The 22046-nt window shown below is 29.7% G+C and overlaps 1 protein-coding gene and 1 long non-coding RNA gene across 2 annotated transcripts in view; one reads left to right on the top strand and one right to left on the bottom strand.

Moving 5' to 3' along the window:
* The window catches only part of LOC139502295 (DNA ligase 3-like), a 47946-nt gene that overhangs the window by 4766 nt on the left and 21134 nt on the right, over positions 1 to 22046 (bottom strand). The window contains exons 7-21 of the mRNA XM_071291727.1: positions 21898 to 21984; positions 21264 to 21343; positions 20562 to 20639; positions 19955 to 20117; positions 19249 to 19404; positions 17913 to 18044; positions 17043 to 17122; positions 16642 to 16729; positions 15846 to 15923; positions 15422 to 15545; positions 13299 to 13663; positions 12580 to 12984; positions 11593 to 11673; positions 1383 to 1468; positions 915 to 987 (exon numbers count right to left, since the gene is read on the bottom strand). Coding sequence (XP_071147828.1) covers positions 915 to 987; positions 1383 to 1468; positions 11593 to 11673; positions 12580 to 12984; positions 13299 to 13663; positions 15422 to 15545; positions 15846 to 15923; positions 16642 to 16729; positions 17043 to 17122; positions 17913 to 18044; positions 19249 to 19404; positions 19955 to 20117; positions 20562 to 20639; positions 21264 to 21343; positions 21898 to 21984 — 2076 coding nt within the window. The remainder of the gene's footprint in view (positions 1 to 914; positions 988 to 1382; positions 1469 to 11592; positions 11674 to 12579; positions 12985 to 13298; positions 13664 to 15421; positions 15546 to 15845; positions 15924 to 16641; positions 16730 to 17042; positions 17123 to 17912; positions 18045 to 19248; positions 19405 to 19954; positions 20118 to 20561; positions 20640 to 21263; positions 21344 to 21897; positions 21985 to 22046) is intronic.
* Positions 4966 to 10418, top strand: LOC139501398 (uncharacterized). The gene is made up of 3 exons (XR_011658547.1): positions 4966 to 5130; positions 6575 to 6645; positions 8398 to 10418. It is a non-coding gene; the product is annotated as an uncharacterized lncRNA (long non-coding RNA).

The following is a 22046-nucleotide window of genomic DNA, read 5'->3' as shown; positions in this document are numbered from 1 at the left end:
CGGGTTGTCCGATTCATCTGACAATTTTAAGGCAGATAGATCTTGACCTGATAAACAATTTTACCCCATGTCAGATTTGCTCTAAATGCTTTGGTTTTTGAGTTATAAGCCAAAAACTGCATTTTAACCCTATGTTCTATTTTTAGCCATGGCGGCCATCTTGGTTGGTTGGGCGGGTCACTAGATACCCTAATAATGATTTTGGCCATGTTTGGTTAAATTTGGCCCAGCAGTTTCAGAGGAGAAGATTTTTGTAAAAGTTAACGACGACGGACGCAGGATGACGGACGACGACAGACGCCGGACGCCAAGTGATGAGAAAAGCTCACTTGGCCCTTCGGGCCAGGTGAGCTAAAAAATGGATAACTTTCCCTCCTTAATGATGATAGACCTACAGCTTGTAACAAATTAATTGATCTAAAAAACAACTGTATGTGTATAGCGATTCATCTAAACCATGTGTTTTGCTTTTGACTACGTCAGTCATTGGAATAGTATAACTTGGACTTCCAGAAGACAAGGTAAATTAGTCAGAAAACAAAAAAAAACCAAAGGTGCTTTTCTTTGATTATGTAGAAGTATCTGAACACTTTTCTTTCATAAAATTCTGTCAAGGTTTTAAAATGTTTACTACAAGACTGCATCGAAAGTTAACCTGTCCATCTTTTAATAAAAAAACAGAAAAATGAAAACATATTTTTTAGATCCAGATGCAGGCAAGACAAAAAGGTCAGAATATATGATTTGAAAATCCTGCTTTTTATACCCCTAAAACCTGAGTAACATAAATACAAATCTTTCATTGCTGTGCATTGTATCTAAAACAGCCTGGCTTAGAACCAAGTTATACTCATACTATCTCCTTTATACTAATTTCTTTCTATAGAAGCAGGAAAGAATTTAAATTTACTTACAGTTTTCCCTGATTCTACTATGATATGAGTGGCTTTTTCATAAACGTACTCTGGTACGACATCACCATCAAATCTTACATATATTAAGGCAAAATATTGAATTAAGTTATATTCTATTGTAGAAATGGTAATTTGTTTGATATAATTTGCAACAACACATTGTATTATTATTTAATGAGATAGTGTTAGATTTAAAAATTGTCATTTTGTCATTAATCTTACATTTACAGTCCCAAAAATTACAAATTCCAACAAAATGATAAAATTTAAAGTTACCTTTCTGACATTTCAAATATTTCATGCAAAGTTCATGAATTTATTCAAAGCACTTCAAGCTTAATATTTATAAAACAAATGTTGTTTTCTCTCCTGTTTATAACGCCTTCTTTTCTTAAACAGTAAAAAGACTTAAGTTATCTTAGACAAACTCAATCTCTGTCATTGGCTTTTTTGTATTGAAAAGGATACCCAATAATAAATCTCTTTAATAATCTGTAATCTTTTATCTTCTCTGGGATACAAATCTTTGCCCCATTGAAAACATCAGGTAAACTCTGAAATCAAGATCATATTTATGTTTTTATTATACTCCAATAGTTATTCAAAATCTTGTAAATAGTGATTGAATAATGAGTCTCTAACTTCCAGGCTAAATCATTTCAATTAAATACAATTGCATTTAAATGGATGTCTACGAGAAAACCATGCAAAATCCAAAAAAAATTATGAAAGGGGTTGTGGAATTTTCAGCTGATTTTGGGTTCCTAGTAAAGTATTAAGTACATCTAATAGTTCTATGGTTAAAAAATGACAATTTATCTCAAATTATGTGAATACAGGGCAATTCTAGTTTAGTACCAAATTTGCTGGAAAATGTTGTTGAAAATGGACATTTTTGGGTTTTTTTTATTGAATAGTTCAAAGTATTATATGACAAAAAAAATTGTTTGGCCTTAAAATTCAGACTTTCTACTAAAATAAACTGTAATTTGGATCTTATTTCAACCTTTATTTTTGTTTTTATTTTTATTGACATAATTGTGTTTTTTTAAAATTTGAATTCAGCCTGTTCTGAAAATGTCCATAAAACCTCAAGTCACTCAAATTGAAAAAATATTTTGTTACACGTTATGGTTCACTACAAACTAGTATTCTTTAACAGGATTTTGGTTGCAAATTAATATAAGCTTATTTGAATAAAAGATGAAAAACTGAAAAATTTAGCTAAAATTATCTCCCTTTGTAAAACTCTTCACAATAAAAGGTAGATTTAGTGTCAATAACAGAAGGAGGGAAATCAACAAATGTGCAGAAGGATAGGAAATAATGGTATTTTTTATGAATATGGTGTAGCCAAAAACTTATTTTTATTGAAAGAGTGTAACAAAGACATAGCAAACCATGTGGCAAAGACATTCCCACTGCCACTGGGATAAGTCTGATCCTGATCAGATAGTCTAGACATGACTCATGAGGCTAGACTATCACGAATCCGGGTCCGTCCGCCCTGATTTTTGTTCGCCCTAGTTACTGTTCGCCCTAGTTCCGTTTCGCCCTGAGACCGTTCGCCCTGATACCTGTTCGCCCTGGGTATGTTCGTCCTGATTTATATTTTTTATTATAGTGTTGTGTTGTGTGTATTTAATTGAATATGTTGAAGTCAGTCTACAATTTCGCCGAATATTTACGATTTTTATTTCCTTCTTTGTGCCTCTTTTTTCTTCTGCGATTTTAAAGATTTCGATATTTTTGATATCTTCTTTATAAAAACACTCACGTGATCTGATTAATGTACCTATTTTCTCTTTTGTTTCAATTGCTATTATTTCGTCCTTAATTGTATTTATTATAGAGCAGTTTTGAGAGGGTTTTGCTTCTTCAGCTAAAAGTGAGTCATATAACTTATTCAACTTTGATTTACTAATTTTTGCTTGAACCCTTGAGAAATTTATTGTTGTTTCTTTTATTTGTTTTTTTAAGAGGTCCCAACCTTTTAGAGGGTCATATTTCAGTTTATCTTCTTTCCATTGTTTGATAATATTTGATATTAATATGGTATATTTTTCATTTTCAAGAAGACTATTATTCATTTTCCAAAACCCACGACCCCATTTTTGCCGTTTATATTGTATGTTAATCTGAACCATTTTATGATCTGACTTTTTATATGGAATATGTTTAATTTCACTTATTTTATTAATAAATTCATTATCTGCATAAAACCTGTCAATTCTAGTACGTGAACCAGAGATGTTGTAGCATGTAAAATTTGCCTTGTCTTTATGAATTTCTCTATAAACATCTTTAATTTTCAGAGTATCTTTGATACTTTTAAATTTATCAAGTATATATTTGTTAAGTCTACAATTCATGTTATTTGAATCTATTTTGTCTTCTATGAAATTAAAATCTCCAGTCAATATATATTTATTTTTTGAACTATATTGTTCTACATTTGAGACATAGTTTAGTAGAATGTCATAAAATAATCGTTGTTCCTCCCTCAAACCACATAGTGGTGCATAAAGGTTCAGAAGATTTATGACAGTATCATTATAGACGTAGCTATTGTGGATTAGTCTACCTTTTAGCGGTGTTGGAACCCTATGAGATTTAAAAAGTTTTAAATCTTTATTTATTATTGTTATGACACCTGTAGATCTACTTACACCATTTGAAAAGTCTACATTTTTATTAATTTTTTGTTTTATATCTTGTATAACATCTGGCGACATATAACCAGTTTCCTGTAAACAGATGATGTCTATATTTCTATTATCATCTAATATTTCATAAATTTTGTTTTCAAAACCATTTCTAATGTTCAATGTAAAAAGAAGCATATTAATGTAATTATATATGAAAAAAATACAGTAAACATATTATCAATATATGAGAGTGATTGTTATAATTAGACATTTTAAGAGTTATATGGGAGGGGGTTTAGAATTTGCAGGACTAATGTTACTGCTTTTTTGCGTCTGAGTCTTTGCTAGTTTTTGATCTTTCCCCGTTTGAACAGAACTCTCAATACTTAGTCTATCTCGATTTCTCTTTTTTTCCTGGTCCTTTTCTCTTTCCGAACTTTTTGTTTTGTCTTTTTCTTTATTTTTATCAACTCTCTTTGCACTTAAAGATTTTCGTTTTGGTAGGGGAACTTTATCACCCGCTATGTCGCAACCCTCTTTGACAGCCTCAGAATAAGGTTTGTTCGACGACGACATACGGGCTACAATCTCATCACCTGTCTTTGCCCTCTCGCCCTTACTAGTTTTAAAAGACGGTGTGCCTTTTGTTTTATCCTTATCTAAATCTTTTGTTTTTTCTTGACCCTCTGGATGCCCATCTGCTTTAGTAGATTTCCCCGAAATTTGCGTCTTTTCACTCAATGTGAAGTCAAAGTTAAACCCATTTCCAAATTTAGCAAGAGAATTTAAGACATTCGGGTTTGGCTGAAAAACTGAATCGCATGTACACTTCCATAGTTTATGGAATAATGCACCGGTTCCATAAGCCACTTCCATATATAACAAATTTGTCAAAACACACTTGAGATCAAAGAAGCCAAGCTGCGAAAATAATTTCCCTTTCATGCCTAACAATTTGTACATCAGTGTTTTTACCCATCCAAGCTGACTATTTTATTTGAGAAAAATTTTATTTTCATTATTAATCCATCAAAGACAATTCATATAACAATCAGTGATATCAAAGATTTCAAATTATACCTAATCAGCAATCAAAATTCAATCAACAGTAATTAAAAGTAATTATAAAATAAAGTGTAACAATGCAGCCACGAATTTTATTTAATTAATATTCTGTATTCAGCTTTAATAGATAAACATAAATTTTAATATATATAAATATACATTTCTTTTATTAATGAAACATATTACATATAACATATACATATCATTTATGAGAATAGGGCGAACGAACTCAGGGCGAACGGAATACCAGGGCGAACAAACTCAGTGCGAACGAACCTAGGGCGAACATGTAATCAGGGCGAACGATCCCGATGCCGACTATCACTATCATCATCATGTCTAGGTTTCAGACTCACATTTTAAAATGCATATGCTGCAAACATGGACAGGAGTTGGATTGCAGTAGACAAAAAGACAAAATGAGTTGCTGCCATCCTTTCATGACCCTTCCAAATCTAGCAACGGAAATTCCAAAGCAAAACTTTCAGTTTCAGTTGGTTCTGGTAAGTTTGTTAATTTTTTTTTGTGGTTAGAAAAAGCAATTTGACACCATAAAAGACCTACTGTAGAAACATCACATTAACTCATAAATATAGGAAGAAGAGCATAGACCATTTCTCTTTGGGGGAAAAAAAGGGGGTGGGTAATTTACATAATTTTCTTGAAGCAAACACTGATTTGATTTCCATTGACATATATTTATAATGATTTAAAATTCTTCTGAAACTAAAAGATTTATGTGTTTGCCTTCTAAATTTTAATAGAAAAACTTTTTTCTCTCTCAGTCTCTCAAGAAATCTATAATAATCATGATAAAATATATATTCTATTACAAAGCCCTCCGGTATCAGGTCTGTTCGCCCTGAGTTTGTTTGCCAAATTGTCAATAGAGTCCATTGACTCTGGTTTTTTTCTCCTAATTTAAAAATAATGGTTGCTTCAAATCCCTTTTTTTTTTTAAATACAACCCATTGAAATAGTAAACATTCAGTAGATAGATATAGGAAGATGTGGTATGAGTGCCAATGAGACAACTATCCATCCAAATAACAATTTATAAAAGTAAACCATTATAGGTCAATGTTCGGCCTTCAACACAGAGCCTTGGCTCACACGGAACAACAAGCTATAAAATGATAAAGGACCCCTAAATTACTAGTGTAAAACCCTTCGAACAGGAAAATCAATGGTCTAATCTATATAAAAAAGGAGAAACGAGAAACACTTATAAATTACATAAACATACGAAAACTACTGTACATTTATGCCAACTAAAAAGTATGTGTGTTAACCACACTACCCTACCCTAACGATTTTTGTGACAGGTTTTGATTAAGTACTGTTAAAGTCACAATATAGCTCCCAAAGAGTTGTGAATTTCCTGTCTTTATTCATTCCTTTACCAGTACTACATGTACATTGTACAATGCAGCTAGATTGATACAATATATGGTTCTCAAACTCAAAAAAATGTTTTACAGACTATGAGCTGGTTTTTTTTCTCTCCAAAAATTGGTTACTGTCAAGTGTGAGACTTTTTCTTTACATTTCCTTAGTGCAGATCACAGTTATAAACATGGAAAAAGAACTTGTACATGTCTTTACTTCTATTGTTAATAAAATAGAATCTGAATAGAATATGCTTACAAATGTATTCCAAATTAAAGGGCCCAGAAGGGGCAACATGAGATTATAACATTACAGATTACTCAGATAAAACAAATTCAAAATAACAATACTGAAGAAATGAATTACTTGATGATGTGATTGATATCATAGCATTTATGACATTTACACAAATTAATTATCATATCTACAAAACTTTTTTTTTCAATGAACCAATGCATTATGTTAAGCCAACTTAATGTACAATGTACATGCAGATGTAACTCACTGTACTGATCATGCAAATGTACAAATATACAATATTTTATTTCTTATCAACAGGTTAATGTTGAAGATGGAAAAGCACAAAAATAATGTTAAAATGAAAGCAGATATGATAGGAGATCATATAGGTAAATATATGATATAATTGATAAAAAAAAATGAATCAAACAAGTCATAACTAGAGACTACTAAATAGACAGCAAATAAGACCTGTGTTGTGGCATTATTTGTGAAAAATAATCATATATAGAAATTGGAAATTGACCAGTTACATTTATTATTGTAAAAACATGATGAATAATCAATAAATTAGATTAACCCTTCAATTTTAAAAGTTCAATCTGGTAAACAGAAAGTTAAAAAAAACACACAGAACACTCAAATTATTATTTTATGACCAATTAAGAGCCATATCAGTACAATTTACACAACAAAATTTTCATTACTCATCATTTGAATTGTTCTCTTTATAAGAATTAAACCTAGAAAAAAATATGTGTTCTTGTCAGCTTGACACTGAGATCCTCATTTATAGTATACATGCATTTATGTTAAACCTGAAGACTACATTTGTATTTTTCAGTTTTGAAAAAAACACTTTTACCATTATTACAGCTATTTTCCTAATGCGTGTAGAGTAAAGCTTTGGTAGGTTTGCTGGCTCTGTTTGTATAAATATTGATTCAAGCTTTGTAATTAAGGTTGATATCTTCAAACAATAAATATAGGCATATTAGAACCTTTATGGAGTACTTTTAAATTTGATTAGACGTTATGTTAATTGCAATTGAACAATATACAAACAAACCATGCAAGCTAACCGAAGTCTTAGATTTACATGCCTTAGGAAATTAGCTGTAAAATTAATTATATATTTGTTTCCAATGCTTATTGTTTTACCAATTTCAAATGTTTTGGCTTGTTTTTAAATTGGTCTATATCAGCTATAGGGTCAAAAGGGTCCAAAGTTAAACTTGATTTCATAAAACAATTGAATAATTGGTGATCTTTGATATTATGCAAAATTAAACGGTGTATTGTGCTTTTTTGGGTTAAATACTTCTTATATGTTTAGATTTTTAATATTCGTTTTCAAATTGCAAAAAGATCACGGGGGCAAAAAAACCTTTGTTAGTTTATTAAAATATTATTGAAGTTTTTTTTCTATGCTAAATGTTATCATGCATTAAGAATGTTTAGATTTATGATTTGGGCTCAGTTTTCAAGTTGATTCAAATTGGGGTCCAATTTTAAACTTTGTTTAAATTCATTAAAAATTGCATATATGGGGTTCTTTGATATGATAAATCTAATCACGTCTTTTAGACTTTAGATTTTGGATATTGGCATAAGTCCAATTTCAAAATCATCAGTTCTTTACCACATTTATTCTGTGTCAGAAACCTACATGTATGATGTGTCTAATAATTCATCACAATCCAAATTCTGAACTGTATCATGTGAATCAAGTTTGAATGAAGTGTCTATATAGTGCCCCCCCCCCCCCCTATCCTGATGAAGGTGCAATCTCTGCATTTGTAATAGAATGTACCCTTGAGCTGTTTTATTCTCATTGTTGAAGGTTGTACAGAGGCATTACATTCATTTCATTTGAACTTTTGTGGATATTTGTCTCATTTGAAAACTGCAAAATTAACTTCTTAAAATTAAGTTTGCTACAGCTTGGAATAAGAAAAAAATCAAATTTAGGTCCATTTTTAGCTAGTATACTTTATTTCTTATTCTATGTACTGGAATGTCAGAGTTGTGATAATCGAAACACATTTTACACTAGGTAAGACAAAGTTAATAATTAACTTCTTTTTAGGAAATTTCAATCATTTAATGAATAACAATTGTTTTCTTATTATTTTTTACAGACATTTGGTGATCCAAAAATAACTGGAATTCATGATAGAAGACTGATTGCTGAGACACATTTTTGTTGATAAACATGTTTATAATGAAGAAAAACTTAGATAATATTACTGATACTTGAATAAGGCTCTGATCTGTCTTTGATTTTTCCTGTTGATGTTAAAAAATTGCAAGCTCAAATAAAAATAAATTGAAATGGAACTCATATGCTTTGAAAAAAAGGAAAAAAACGGAAATGTGAATCTCGCTGAAGTCTTGAAAACCACCAAGTCAACACACAGTTGCAACACAAATGAGAAGAGAGAGATATTTGCTAGGAAATAGAATGTTCTCACTGTCTCACCATCAGCAAGGCTTTCTCATCAGCGAATAAGAAGTCTAAAATTACTTCTGTATTAAAAGGTCATCAGTATTGAAGACAATCAAGAAGATTACGAATGTACTTGGCCATTTGATAAACATAATAATATTTTCATTTGTCAGAAATTGTTTCTTAGATTGACTAACTAGTTTTATTGATTGAATTATTAGTAAATTACCTTTCATAGTTCATGTAGTTACATGTATGTAAATTCTTATAAGATAGTATGGAAACAATTTAATACTTCCCTAAATTCCATACCTAATGCAACAATTGTCTTGTGCTGCTAAGTCAATTCGAATTAACTTTTATGTCAATTCGAATTAACTTTTATGTATGTTTATAATAATCTTATTCTTGTATGTAAGCACCATTTAGTGTTATTGTATCATCTTCATTGATTGTAAAATATAATACTAATGCTTTAAAAAACAATAACATTTATGATCATTTATACAGATTGAGATATTTAAAAATTCATCAATGCTAAAAGAGAATTTATAAATTTAGACATTTTTTTAGGAGAATTTTAGAAAGTACTACAACAAAAGCAAACCAATAGTATATGCTCAAATGCACTATTAACTCTCTCTCCAAATAGAGATATGTTTATATTTTATTAAATTGATGAAGTGTATGTTAGTTTAAATTAATATGTACATGCAATTTTAAGGTTTTAAAAATCAGCATTTTTATTGGATTATCTCCCTTTGTACAATAGAAATTCAGATTTTATCCACACTGTCTCAGGTACTCATGATCAAAATGACTTATATGGTAACCAGCATGCAAGTAAAAGATTGCAACTGTCTTAATTTTGTTTACCTGTCAGACACAACTTCTGAATGTCAATACTTAAGATTTTTCAATATGATGAACTTGACATTGAATTTCATATCATTTTTCAGTAACCAGAATACAACTTTAGTAATTAGCAAGCTGCAATAACCAAAAATGGGATAACTAGGAAGAAATGAATGGATTTTACTCTTTAAAGTTATAGGGACAAGTGTACTAAAGGAATTTGGAATAAAAAAAAAATACCCCAAAAAAATTGTCTTTGGCAGCTCCCCCCCTTTTTTAAGCCTAATGCTTACTATTGTTTGTGACACAAAAATCCATTTCACTTTGAATTTTCTATTTGATTTACCTTTATTGCATGTTACAATCTGTATAATTCAAGTATTTATTTTTGAATGCTTGGTTTCATTAAGATATGAGACTTTCCTCAATTTATTGCAAAAATACAAAAAAAGGGGGGGGGAGGCTATCTAAATGATCAATAAAATCTATAAAATTAATTTGCAACCGAAATCCCTTCAAAATATTTTGAACCAAACAAAATGCAAAGCATTTCTGAAATTTAGGGTAAATTAAAGCGACTTTTGGGCTGTAGTGTCTGTTTTAGTGTGATTTGATGAAAAGGCCATATTTTTTATTATTTTATGTGTTTTGCCACACCCTATTTTCTATATATATCATTATGTTTAATAAAATTATATGATTTATACTTCATACACATCCTATCTGTGCTATTAAAGTATTTAAACACTCAGAAGTATTATAGTATTTATTTCTATTTGAGAAATTTATGAAATCTATGCATTTCAGTAAATGCATCTATAAATAAACTCGAAAATACCCTAAATCCCTATCGTTGCCATGGTTACCAGCAGTTTAAGGGCTTCAAACTTGCATGACTTTCATATGAGGTCAACCTGAACATGTCAGCAAAGTTTCATCAAAATCAAACAACTTTGCATGGAGCACCATCTGCATGGTTTTCTCATAGATGTCCATTTAACTAGAGAACACACTGCATCAGATGGTTAACTAACCAGAATTCAATCAGATAGTCTTTCCTTTTACTCCCAAAGTCATGGTGTAGAAGCAGCAAACATAATTTAATATCTTAGATTTGAATGGGTTGGCAATCAAATTAAGACTTAAAAAAATTAAGAATTACAATTCAAGTTTTCAGAATTTAAAGGACTATGGGTAATCTCATTGATTGTACACCAAAATGAAATAATGTTTCATAATTGGTTAAATTCCATTGTTTACTACATTTAAAATCAATCAAAATGTTTTGGTGTAGGCTTTTGAAAATGTATTACCCCAAATGCATTAGATTTTAAAATAGCAATTGTAAGTACTCTTACACATGACCAAGAATTTTTAAAGAGGTTGAAAGTGCTCTGCCATTCTATTTTATTGTACTGTAAATGAATTATTATTCATGGGATACCAATTTTTTTTTTATTTCCCCGCCAAAGGTTAACCATAAATTAAAACAAGAATGTGTCCATAGTACACAGAAGCTTCACTTGTACTATCATTTTCTATGTTCAGTGGACCCTCAAATTGGGGAAAAAACTCTTTTTTTGGTATAAAAATTAGAAAGATCATATCATATATAGTGAACATGTATTGAGTTTCAAGTTGATTGGACTTCAACTTCATCAAAAACTATCTTGACCAAAATCATTAACCTGAATTGGGACAGATGGATGAATGGACGGACGAACAAATGGACACACAGACCAGAAAACATAATGCCCCAGCTCTTTACTATCTAAGGTAGGGTATAATTATCAACAAAATAGAATCTACTATAGTGATTCATATAGATATTTGCTTTTGTAACATATGTTTTCCATTTTCAATGAAAAGATGAAGCTTAGGCTTTGAAATGAAGGAAAATGACATTCTCTTTATAAAGTTGACTAATTCATGTTTAAAATTAATAAAAAATATCCTTACTATTTAGAAAAAAGATGAATGGGGCATGTCTTCTCAGACATGGATCAATGTCTCATGCCTGTTATTTACCTACCTTTTTAGGATGATAAAACTTCTCTAAATGATCTGGATTCTTTTGGTAACAGTAATCACCATAGTTACATAATACATTCACCTGCAATCACAAAATCAGATATTTTTCAGATGTAAATACAAAAATAACAGTATAAAAAATGAATATAATAAAATTAGCAGCTAGTTGTTTATTATTTGATATGAAATGTCTGATTTATCAATATACATATTCCTATGTTGTTTAATTTTCTTTACAATATTTACTTTCTGTGAATATTGATATGTTTTCATCGAAATTATTTTTTGTCGATTGAGGAAAGGTTACTTTTTCATGGATGCTTGATTACATGGTATTAAGAAACTTTATTTTGTTGATCATATAAATTTATCTAATACCAATGAAATCCACAAATATTAGTTCTCCACAATAAATAATAAACTCAATGCTCAATGCTAACTATGCAGTAAAGGCTTTGATCATTGTTGAAGGCCATACAGTGACCTATAACTGTTAATTTATTTGTCATTTGGTCTCTTCTGAAGAGTTGTCTCAATGGCAATCATACCTATTCTTTTTTTTTTATAATTAATCCAACTATTTAATAAGAAGTCAATTTTATATGGTTCAGTAACTTTTCAAGCAATCAGTATTCATAGTTTGATGAAATAAAATGACTTTTATTTACAGGGATAGGTATAATTATGATTTATTGATCAGTTTAAAGATCCATTTAACCTTGTAAAGCCTAAATTTTTGATCCTTAGATAGATTTGACTATTTTTCCATTTCTCTTTTACAAGAATGATGGAAGTTTTTAAATGACCTTGGCTGACTTTTTTACAAGTAGCTACTTATATGCTTATGTATTCCTCATCCTAGGTTTTAATTTTTTTGGTATGAGTATTTCTAATGAAATTTAATCACTGAAAACATTTCAGCCACAAGAAATATAAATTTTTAGCTTTCTCTATTGACTTCTATATCTTAAGGTAAGATTTTCTATACCTTGCTCTTCTTAGCTGACGATGGTTTGTGTTCTCTTTCATCATCAACATCTGAGGCTTGTCGTTTCATTGGTGATTTCCCTTTAGTCGGAGTGGCCTTTGTAGGTGTTTCTGTCATCTCATCATCTGAGATAGCCTTTTTCATTAGTAATTTTCCTTTAGTGGGAGTGGCCTTGGTGGGTGTTAATGTCACCTTATCATCTGAGATCTCTTTCTTAATGGGTAGTTTCCCTTTAGTGGGCGTGGTTGGAGGGGTCTCAAAACCATTATTATTCCCATCATCCTCTGTTTCACTACCACTATCATCGTCATCTCCCATTTTCTTCTTTTTTGGTGTGGCTGCAGGGGATTTCCCTTTCTTTGGAGGAAACATGTCTGATGTCTCTTTGGACTTTTTAAACAATATCTGAAATGAAATTATTATGGTAATAGACTTTTTCTACACTTATGCCAAAATACATTGCCAGATAAGTATAATTTGACAATTGACAAGATTTGACCAAATAATATTTCACGAAAAATAGAAATGCATGAAATGTTAAAGATGGCAAAAAAATAGATCACTTAAAATATGTACCACACACACACATTAAGATTGGATATAAAATAACAATGATAAATTAATAGCAACAACAAATCCAAACAAAATATACAAGATTTACATGAATATTCACAATTTATAAATGTTCATTCTAGAAAATCTTTTGTTTTAAAACTGACCTTTAATCTTGGAACATCAGTAGCATTCTCCCAAGTTTTATCATCTCTGACTTTAGAGATTCTTGGGAATCGTATCGATATTCCATCAGCTGTATGGGCAGAAGATTGACTGAACTCTGCTCCCATGATTTCCCAGATTGGTGACTTTTTCGGATCTTTGACCACAAAGTCAGGAATTAAATTCTTGTTCACATTTAACCAGTTGGGGACTTTTAAAGCATCTTTGCTGATTTTGACAACGTCAAGTTCTTTTTGCAATTCGTCTAACGTCTTGTCATCAAAACCGCTGTGGCATTTTGTAACTGTGCAGAATTTCTTAGTGTGAGGGTCATATGCTCCAAGTAAAAATATGGACATTATACCACCTGTAATGAAAGAATGGAAAAACAGATTTAAATAATAATATAATATGTAAATTATATTTATTAATAATGTATATATTCATAATTGAAAGGAAGATTTGGCTATTGGTCTAAAATAACTTCTATACGATGAAAAATGTAATATTTCCTGGTTTTTCTTATAGCTTGTTTGTTATTTTCTGTTTCTTTTTTCCACTATGAAATTAAAAATATTTGCAAGCCAATACTGTTTTGTTCTTATTCAAATGATAATGAGGATGAAAAATAAGGTTGTTTGATAATACCTTAAAGTTTAATAATCACCTACTGTGGACTCATTATTCGTATATATAGTTCTTGTTTTCATTGTTCAAATGCAAAAATGCAAATTTTCTAGACATGCTCGAGGTATATAAGTGTAACGGTTTATTTCTTCCTCTGTGATATTTGATCCTGAGGATATTTTTTCACAGTAATTTTTTTCCTTTGATCCTGAGGATATTTTTTTTAAAGTTATTTTTTTCCAGACATGGTATTTCACAGGTAGATTTTTTCCAGAGGAGTGAAAATCTATCTGTGTTATGGGAATAGTATGTATGGTATATATTTGCTGTACCATATTTTACAGAACCTTGTGAAAAAGAGTCCCATCAACTAATATGTAAGTTACTCGCAATAAATATATACCTGACTATAATTATAAAATGTTTTACAGAGGTAGAACAAATTTGCATATTTTATTAAAGGGAGGTAAATATGAGCTATTTATATTTAAAGATATCAATATAACATATTCCTGAATCTATTTCATAGTGAAGTTTCTCCTTCAATCTAATTTTTTATATATTCATTTATATAAAAAGATGACTTACAACATGGTTAATAAGACAGATAACATTTCACAGATAAATACTATCCAGCTGTTAAGATTGCTTTTGTTCCAATATATTGTTATGCTATGATTTATCTGATTTCCATATAATCAACTACTACATCTTTGTCCCCAGACAAAACTATTTATATAGTTAAAAATATCATCATAATCAAATTCTTCCATTACTGTTAACAGTAGTAATGCAACTATATTTCTACCTTTACTTTTGAAATTTATATTTGTACTGGGATCTGAAAACAACTCACTTTTATATGTATTTCACTAAAGTTATTTAATCATGATATTATTTCACAATTTCTATCTTTGAAATAACTTCTGGTTTTTTTCTTATGTTTCATGATAATTTTCTTTTTAAAAGAATGATATTTACTTGAATATTTCAGGAATTTTTGTCAATGATAATTTGTGAAATTATTTCACATTATAATACATTTTTTTTTAACAATTTAGCTTTAATTCAAATACACTATTATTATTTCATAGTATTTGTAAAGGATAAGTTTTTTCTAATAACTATTCAATAAGTTAACTACCCAGATAGAATTTCATGGCAAAGGAAAAAATATCCCAGGGAAATATTTTCCTCCAGATAAAAAAATAACAACAACTACTGTGACATTTCTTCCTCCGGATCAAATTTCACTCGCATAAGCAGCCTGGTGTGAATGAATAAACAATAAAAACATTATTGTTATTTCATGACTGCATTTTTTTTAATTTTTTTTTTAATGTGCTCATTTTCTGTGGACAACAGCATTAAAACTCTAATGTTAAATTTTGATTAAATCCATTTCAGAATAACTTATTTTGATAGACTATTGATATTGCATTTATAAACTTATTCTTAAAAAAAAACGTGAATAAAAATAAATTGATTTTTATTTTACCTTTGTTCCCTGTACCATAATAAGCTCCAAGAACAATTAAATCTGCTGAGTCAGCCATTGTTCCTTCTTGTAAATAATCTTTTTTTACTTTCAACCAATGTCTCTTTCCAGGGGCATATATACTCTGAAAAGTTAAAGTATCCATGAAAATCAATTACTGTTCTTAAAAACACTCAGTAAAGAACATCAAAGAAAAGTTTATAAAAAGAGCACTATCAATTGAAATTGTAAATAATCAAGAAATACCTGTTTTATTTCAGTTTTATACAAATTCAAATACTAAAGGGATGCTATACATATATTTTATTGACTATATATGTCTGGTATATATTGGTGGCTAACCAAACAAAAATCACCAAAACTGGTCAAACGCTCTTAGCCTTCATATTTCAGCATCAAGAGGTATAACAAGTCTGTATCTTACTTTTAAATCTTTCAACACCAGACCTTCCAATCCTTGTCTAAATACATCATTCATCATATCCTGCAAGTCTTCTGGATCCTGAAAGGTATTAATGAAATATTTTATCTACATTAATATTGTTGTTTAGACAATACACTTTCACTCATTTTTGTACAATCGTCAGTTAGTTTTTGTTTTTTTAACTATGTTATTTGTCTTGTCAAATTGACTACAAAAAAAATTATAATGTACAATAACTGATCATGTTCAAGCCCCTTTAAAGGGTTGTAGGGATATACATATTATAAATGTTCTTTGAACATGTTAAACTAACATGGGTTATTTTAAAGAATTTTGGATACTAAACAAATACTGTTTTTTAATGGGATAATTGTGTTGGGATTTTTACTAAAAAACTAGCATTCACTGAGTCCAACCAATGACATGTCTACATTATTTTTTTACTTAAAATTATGTAAAAATCTATGAAAAATCTTGTAGTCCATGCTTCTATTGGAATTTAAAATGATTGTTGGAAAATACCTATATTGATACTTTAAAATAATAACTTGTTCAAGTAATATCTTTGTCTGCCTATTGTTGAAGGCTATATTGATGCCTAGATGTTGTTTAGTTGTTTGTGTTTAAAGCGAGCTTTCTCAATAACCTTTACCCAACACCTCCTTTTATTCCTTCTAAACAACACACTTTTTTTAAACAAGGAAAACAGGTATTTAAACAGAATTTCTTCAATAACACAGATCACAGAGCTTAAGAACTTTATCACTATTGTACTATCTTATATATCAACACTTACTTTGATGAGTTTCATCTCTGAAAACATAATCCTGTTTTTTATCTCTGTCATCTCATCATGCAGAACTCTACGTCTTTCTTTGATAGGTCTGTAAATACAGTAAAACCTCTTGTCAATTTATCTTAAAGAATAATATCAATCAGCTGTTTCATGGCAGACTAGTAAATGGAAATAGAAATGTGTATATTCACACCTTTATAAATACCATGTATATTTTATATATAACTGCTCTTGTTACATTTTTTTTTCTCCAAAAACCATTTAAGAAGTTGAACATTTCTATTGCAGTAGGTTTGCTGAGATGAAGAAGTTTATTTATGGAATATAAATTACATAATAATGTCACTAATTAAAATACTTATTGATAATCACATAGCATTTGATACTATTTATAGACTCACTTCTGCATTATGTTTTCTCCATTTAAATGCAGACAATCAAATATGAACAAACACACTTGTGCATCCTGGAATTTAGCTTTCTGTAAAATATAAATTGAAGATACATACCTTTAGAACTGAGCAAGTTATAAACCTACATGTGGCTTGTAGCTATTTAATAATTCAGCAGATAGTAAAACAGGACCACTAAGTAATCACTTATGAGCAAAGGTTTTTAAACATTTTGACAGTCATTACCAATTAATTGTTTTTTTTAATAAAAAGTTTGTTTTTTCAGAATTTAAAAAAATCTTGGAAACCAAATTAACAGAAAAATATGAAAATTTATATAAAATTTCCATAAAAGATAATTTACATAAATATAGGTAGGCTTTTTTTTTCTTTTATCTGCTCACTGTTATTTGAGCCGAAATATTTCTGAAAGTATTTTTATTCTAATTTTGCAAAGTAATTTTGCGAAGTAATTTTGCGAATAAACAAATAAGCTGACATTAATGAGGTCACAGTTAAGTTTTGACGGCAAGCATAAATTTATCATTTTACTATAATCTCCATATTCAGGTTAAATGGAGAGTTGTCTCATTGGAATACCACATCTCCTTATTTTAATACCCAAGTTTAAACAAAGTACATAAATAATGATATCATTCAAAATTTTATTTTTGGTAAATTTGCAAGCCATATAAAGCCCAAAATGTACCTTGCCTTCAAGTTTTTATTGCTTTTTATAGTTTTAGATGACTTGAATTCATATAAAAAAATATGATCATACCATTAAACAGAGAAGCCTATATAATATCATATCATATGTTATATATATATATATATGATGTATAACAAGGCGAGTAATGAATTTGACAGTTATAATACCTTATGCACCCCTAAAGAACCAAAAGGTAGAGGCTTGCTTGTTTTTGTATCAACCATTAAAACTTCAGCATCCAGAATGAGGTCATCTCCTGATGGAAATGCCTTTGGAATGAACTCAGAAAAATGCTGCACCTAAAAAAACAGATAAACATATAACAGAAGTCATAGATAGGATAAGTTTTTGTTTTGGCCCTTTGTTAGTGCTGAGCCTAACATACTACAAAAATAAGATGAAAGGCTTTGAGTAGAACCCTAATCTTCTTACTTGGGTACTTTTTAACAAACAAAAAAAAACAAAAATTGAATACAAAAATATATTCGGCTGTTATCTTCTGTTTGGTCGAGTTGTTTTCTATTTGACATATTCCCCATTCTCAATTCTATCTTCCAATTATACTGTAAATACTGGGCAGTGCATTAATATATCATTTTGCTGTTCATTGTCCATAACTTTGGCCAATTCCTTGAATTTTTATTTTTTTATTTTTAATAGTTATATACATAAAATATATGTATAGAGTAATATATTACGGATTACAAATGTGTCAAGGTTTGTGATCGCATAACAACACAGAGATGACAGTATATATTCAGGAAATTGCCAGAGTATATACGACGTTTTTATCCCCAATTGGAACCTCAAAAACGTCATCATAACACCGATTACTATGTGACATAGTCAAAAGCTATACAGAACACGAAGAAATGTCAGAGGCTCACAGGGGGAAAATAATGGCGTACATCAGTCAATAATATATTTTCAATACAATACCACGCAATTTACACTTTAAATACTTAAATTTAATGTTAAAAGTGTTATTGTAAATTATTACATACACGATAAAATTATTTTCACAGCAAATTACAAAATTCTTCAAGTATGCCAAACATATCAGGTTGGGTTTTTCAATATATGTGTTGTAAAAAACAAAGCCACACACACATACAAACACAAAATATGAAATCTAAAAACTTTATTGAAAACATTTCCTAAAGGAAATGTTTTTTGTCAAGATGAAAAAGGTGCATTTAAATAGATAACTTGAAATATTAAGTAACAATAAACATGATGTAAAGAATATACATGCTACATCATGAATGTTTAACAAATAGGCGTACCTGCACTGGAAAAAACATTAAGACAGAAATAATCCGTAATATATGTGTAATTCAGGTCTCAGACAGGGTATAAATAGATATCCCCTTCGCCTTCAGCCCCGGGGATATAAACTCTAAGCCGGGAATGTCACAGTATATACCCTATCTGAGACCTGAATAACATATAACATACATATATTTTGTTATATGTACATGCATTTTTCCTACAAAACTTTACCTTATGAGGCTGTACAGGTTTCAAGCTTCTACTAAAATAGGAGAATTTATCTCCCTTTTTATGGAGTTGAACTCTCTCTCCGTCATACTTTATCTCAGCATACATTCCATTTGGACATTTCTTCATGGCATACTCCACTGATCTACAAGCTTCTGCCTACAAACAAAGTTATATAAAGTAAATAAGTGACTTGTGAGCCATTGTTCTCAAATGATACACCTACTTTTAAGTTATATGTAAACAGGAAGTTGATGAGACAGGAATGGGAAGTTGAGATGAATATGTGAATGCATCACATGGCTTAGCATGCTCACATGTCAATTAAAGTTCCTGCGAAAAATGTGATGAACATTTCAAACATGGAAATCATAAGTAACAATATCCCCTTAACAGGAAATTATTGAGCTTGGAATCTGAAAGTGCAGAGTCTGTCAAAATTCTACTCGAGGAATCATAATGGAATTTTCTAAATATTCAAACATCCCCTACCTGTCCACCAATGCAATCCAATTTAATTGTGTAATCTGTAGATTCACGTAATTAAAAACAATACATTATAGTATTGTTAAGTGCATGATTCTATATGATTTTTCTATGCATCAACAGTTTTTTTTTAATCATATTTTAATTTGAAAGAAAGAGTATTATGAAATTGACTTTAAATCCAACACTCAGACTTTATGTAAATATGAATTCAGTAACCTACCAACATAGGTAAAACAGGAGTCATAAGTGATGCTCGTACACTGAGTTTTTTACTCATTCCTGGCTTGGATCCATCCCTTCCTTCCATTACTCTCTCTACAACATCTTTCAAGTCCCTGGAAGCTTGGAAAGCAGCATAAGCATTTTCATCTAATCCATCTAAACTAATATAAAAAGAAAATAATTTCAAGATGTCAGATAAACATTATCTCCATGGCAGATATCCTTAATTATTTTGCAATACTTAAGTGTTTTATTTGATTGTACATGTTCCCATATTATTTTCAATTAAATGACTGACTTGTGCATGTTATTCTAGGATTTTGCATCAATTTTGAGCTTTTATTTGGTTTGTTACACCAGATGTTGAATGGGTGGTGTACAGCAATGAGACAGCAACCAAATAACATCAATAACCATAATATATCTAGAGACTTAAGGTATACATAATGTCTTTCATAATTAATGTTGAAGGCCATACTTTGATCGTTTACTTTTTACAAATTCTGACTTTGAGGAAGAGTTGTTCCATTAGCACTCATACCACATCTTCTTACATTTTTTTTTTTTTTAATAAATTTATAAGTAAATATAAAACATGTTCTTACATGTGTTTTGCTCCTGCATTTATTCTCAAGTCATGTTTAATCAATCTCACAAACATCTTTAAATCATTGGATGAACATCTGAAAAGAAATTATGAAATTCATGAAATTAAATGTTATGTATGTATATCCCACATATTCAAAGCATGTAGTCATTTCATGATGACTCAAATACTGTTGATATGAAAGTTGATGCAATGCACAATCAATTGGAAGCTACTACTGATGAACCAATTCAACCTAATCATATGTACAAACATGCATTTAAAGAATGTGTTCCAATTGGGGATTAAATGTTTTGGATTCATAATTGTCTCCCTTTTACCAGAAAAGAATTAATTTTAAAGTTGCCTTATGTTTTTTTTTAGTGTGTAATGCCACTTTCAGTGTCCTTTGCTATATCATGGTTATAAGTTTTTTTTTTTTTTTTTAAATTTTATTGGTAAAAGCCGGATAAATGGCAATTCATAATCTCTATTATTACTCACTGCAGATGATCTACTTATATCACTAGGTAAGTGAGAACTAGTTGTTTAATTCTTAAATTGAAATCATTATCATATGATTCAAACTTCTTCTACTTAAAATTTATACAAACAAAAATACTTTCATCTTTTCAGTACAAAACTGTCTTAAAAGAATTATCAAATATCAAAAATTTCGTAGTTGTTTACTCAATTCCTGAATTGTACAAATTCAAACTACCTTTTTGTAACTTTCTTTAAAATTCTTAACTGGTCATCTTCTTTTGTGACATTAGAAAGGTCCTCCAAATACTCGTCAACCTGAAATGAACAGTAAAAGGGTCACTGTATCCATTCATGGGGAAGTATTTTTCAACTTATAAGATCAAGATAAAAGAAGTCATAAGGGTTTACATGTTATCCCATTTCCCTAGTTGTCTTGTTATGATTAACAAAAAAATAAGGCTGATGTTAATTTGTCTATGTAAAAACACAATCAAAAGCTGTACAGAGTCCACTTAGTTATTAGTTATAACTATCAGAAATGATACCACTCCCAAATCAATTAATGATATTTACTTAACAACTTAATAGTGGAGCAAGAACTTTTTATCCTTATAGGGCTTCTGAGTTCTGAATTTATTATAAGAATCAAAATGTTCTTTTCTAAGAAGTCAAATTTAGTATTATTGAGTAAAATATAGGACCTTTTTAAGGGAAAATAATCATCAGCTATGTTTCATACATATATAAGGAATGCAAAGCTATAACTTTTATGTGTACATTAATTTTCATGGTATAAAACTAAACATGAAATAAATAAGAAATGTAAATGTCTATGAAATAAATCTTTACTCATGGAACCATTTTCTTACCTCCTTTAATGAGAGAGTACTTTTCTTTTGTGGCTGTAATGTATCACTTTGTTCAAAGAAAATTCTCACTGTTTCTGCTACATCTCCCTATAACGCATCAAAAATATATCAATAAAACATACACCTCTCTATAACGCACCAAAAATATA

This window comes from Mytilus edulis, chromosome 13 (genome assembly GCF_963676685.1).
Source record: "Mytilus edulis chromosome 13, xbMytEdul2.2, whole genome shotgun sequence".
Lineage (NCBI taxonomy): Eukaryota > Metazoa > Mollusca > Bivalvia > Mytilida > Mytilidae > Mytilus > Mytilus edulis.
The sequence above is the reverse complement of the archived record's forward strand: the minus strand, read 5'-3'. Positions and strand labels throughout refer to the sequence as shown.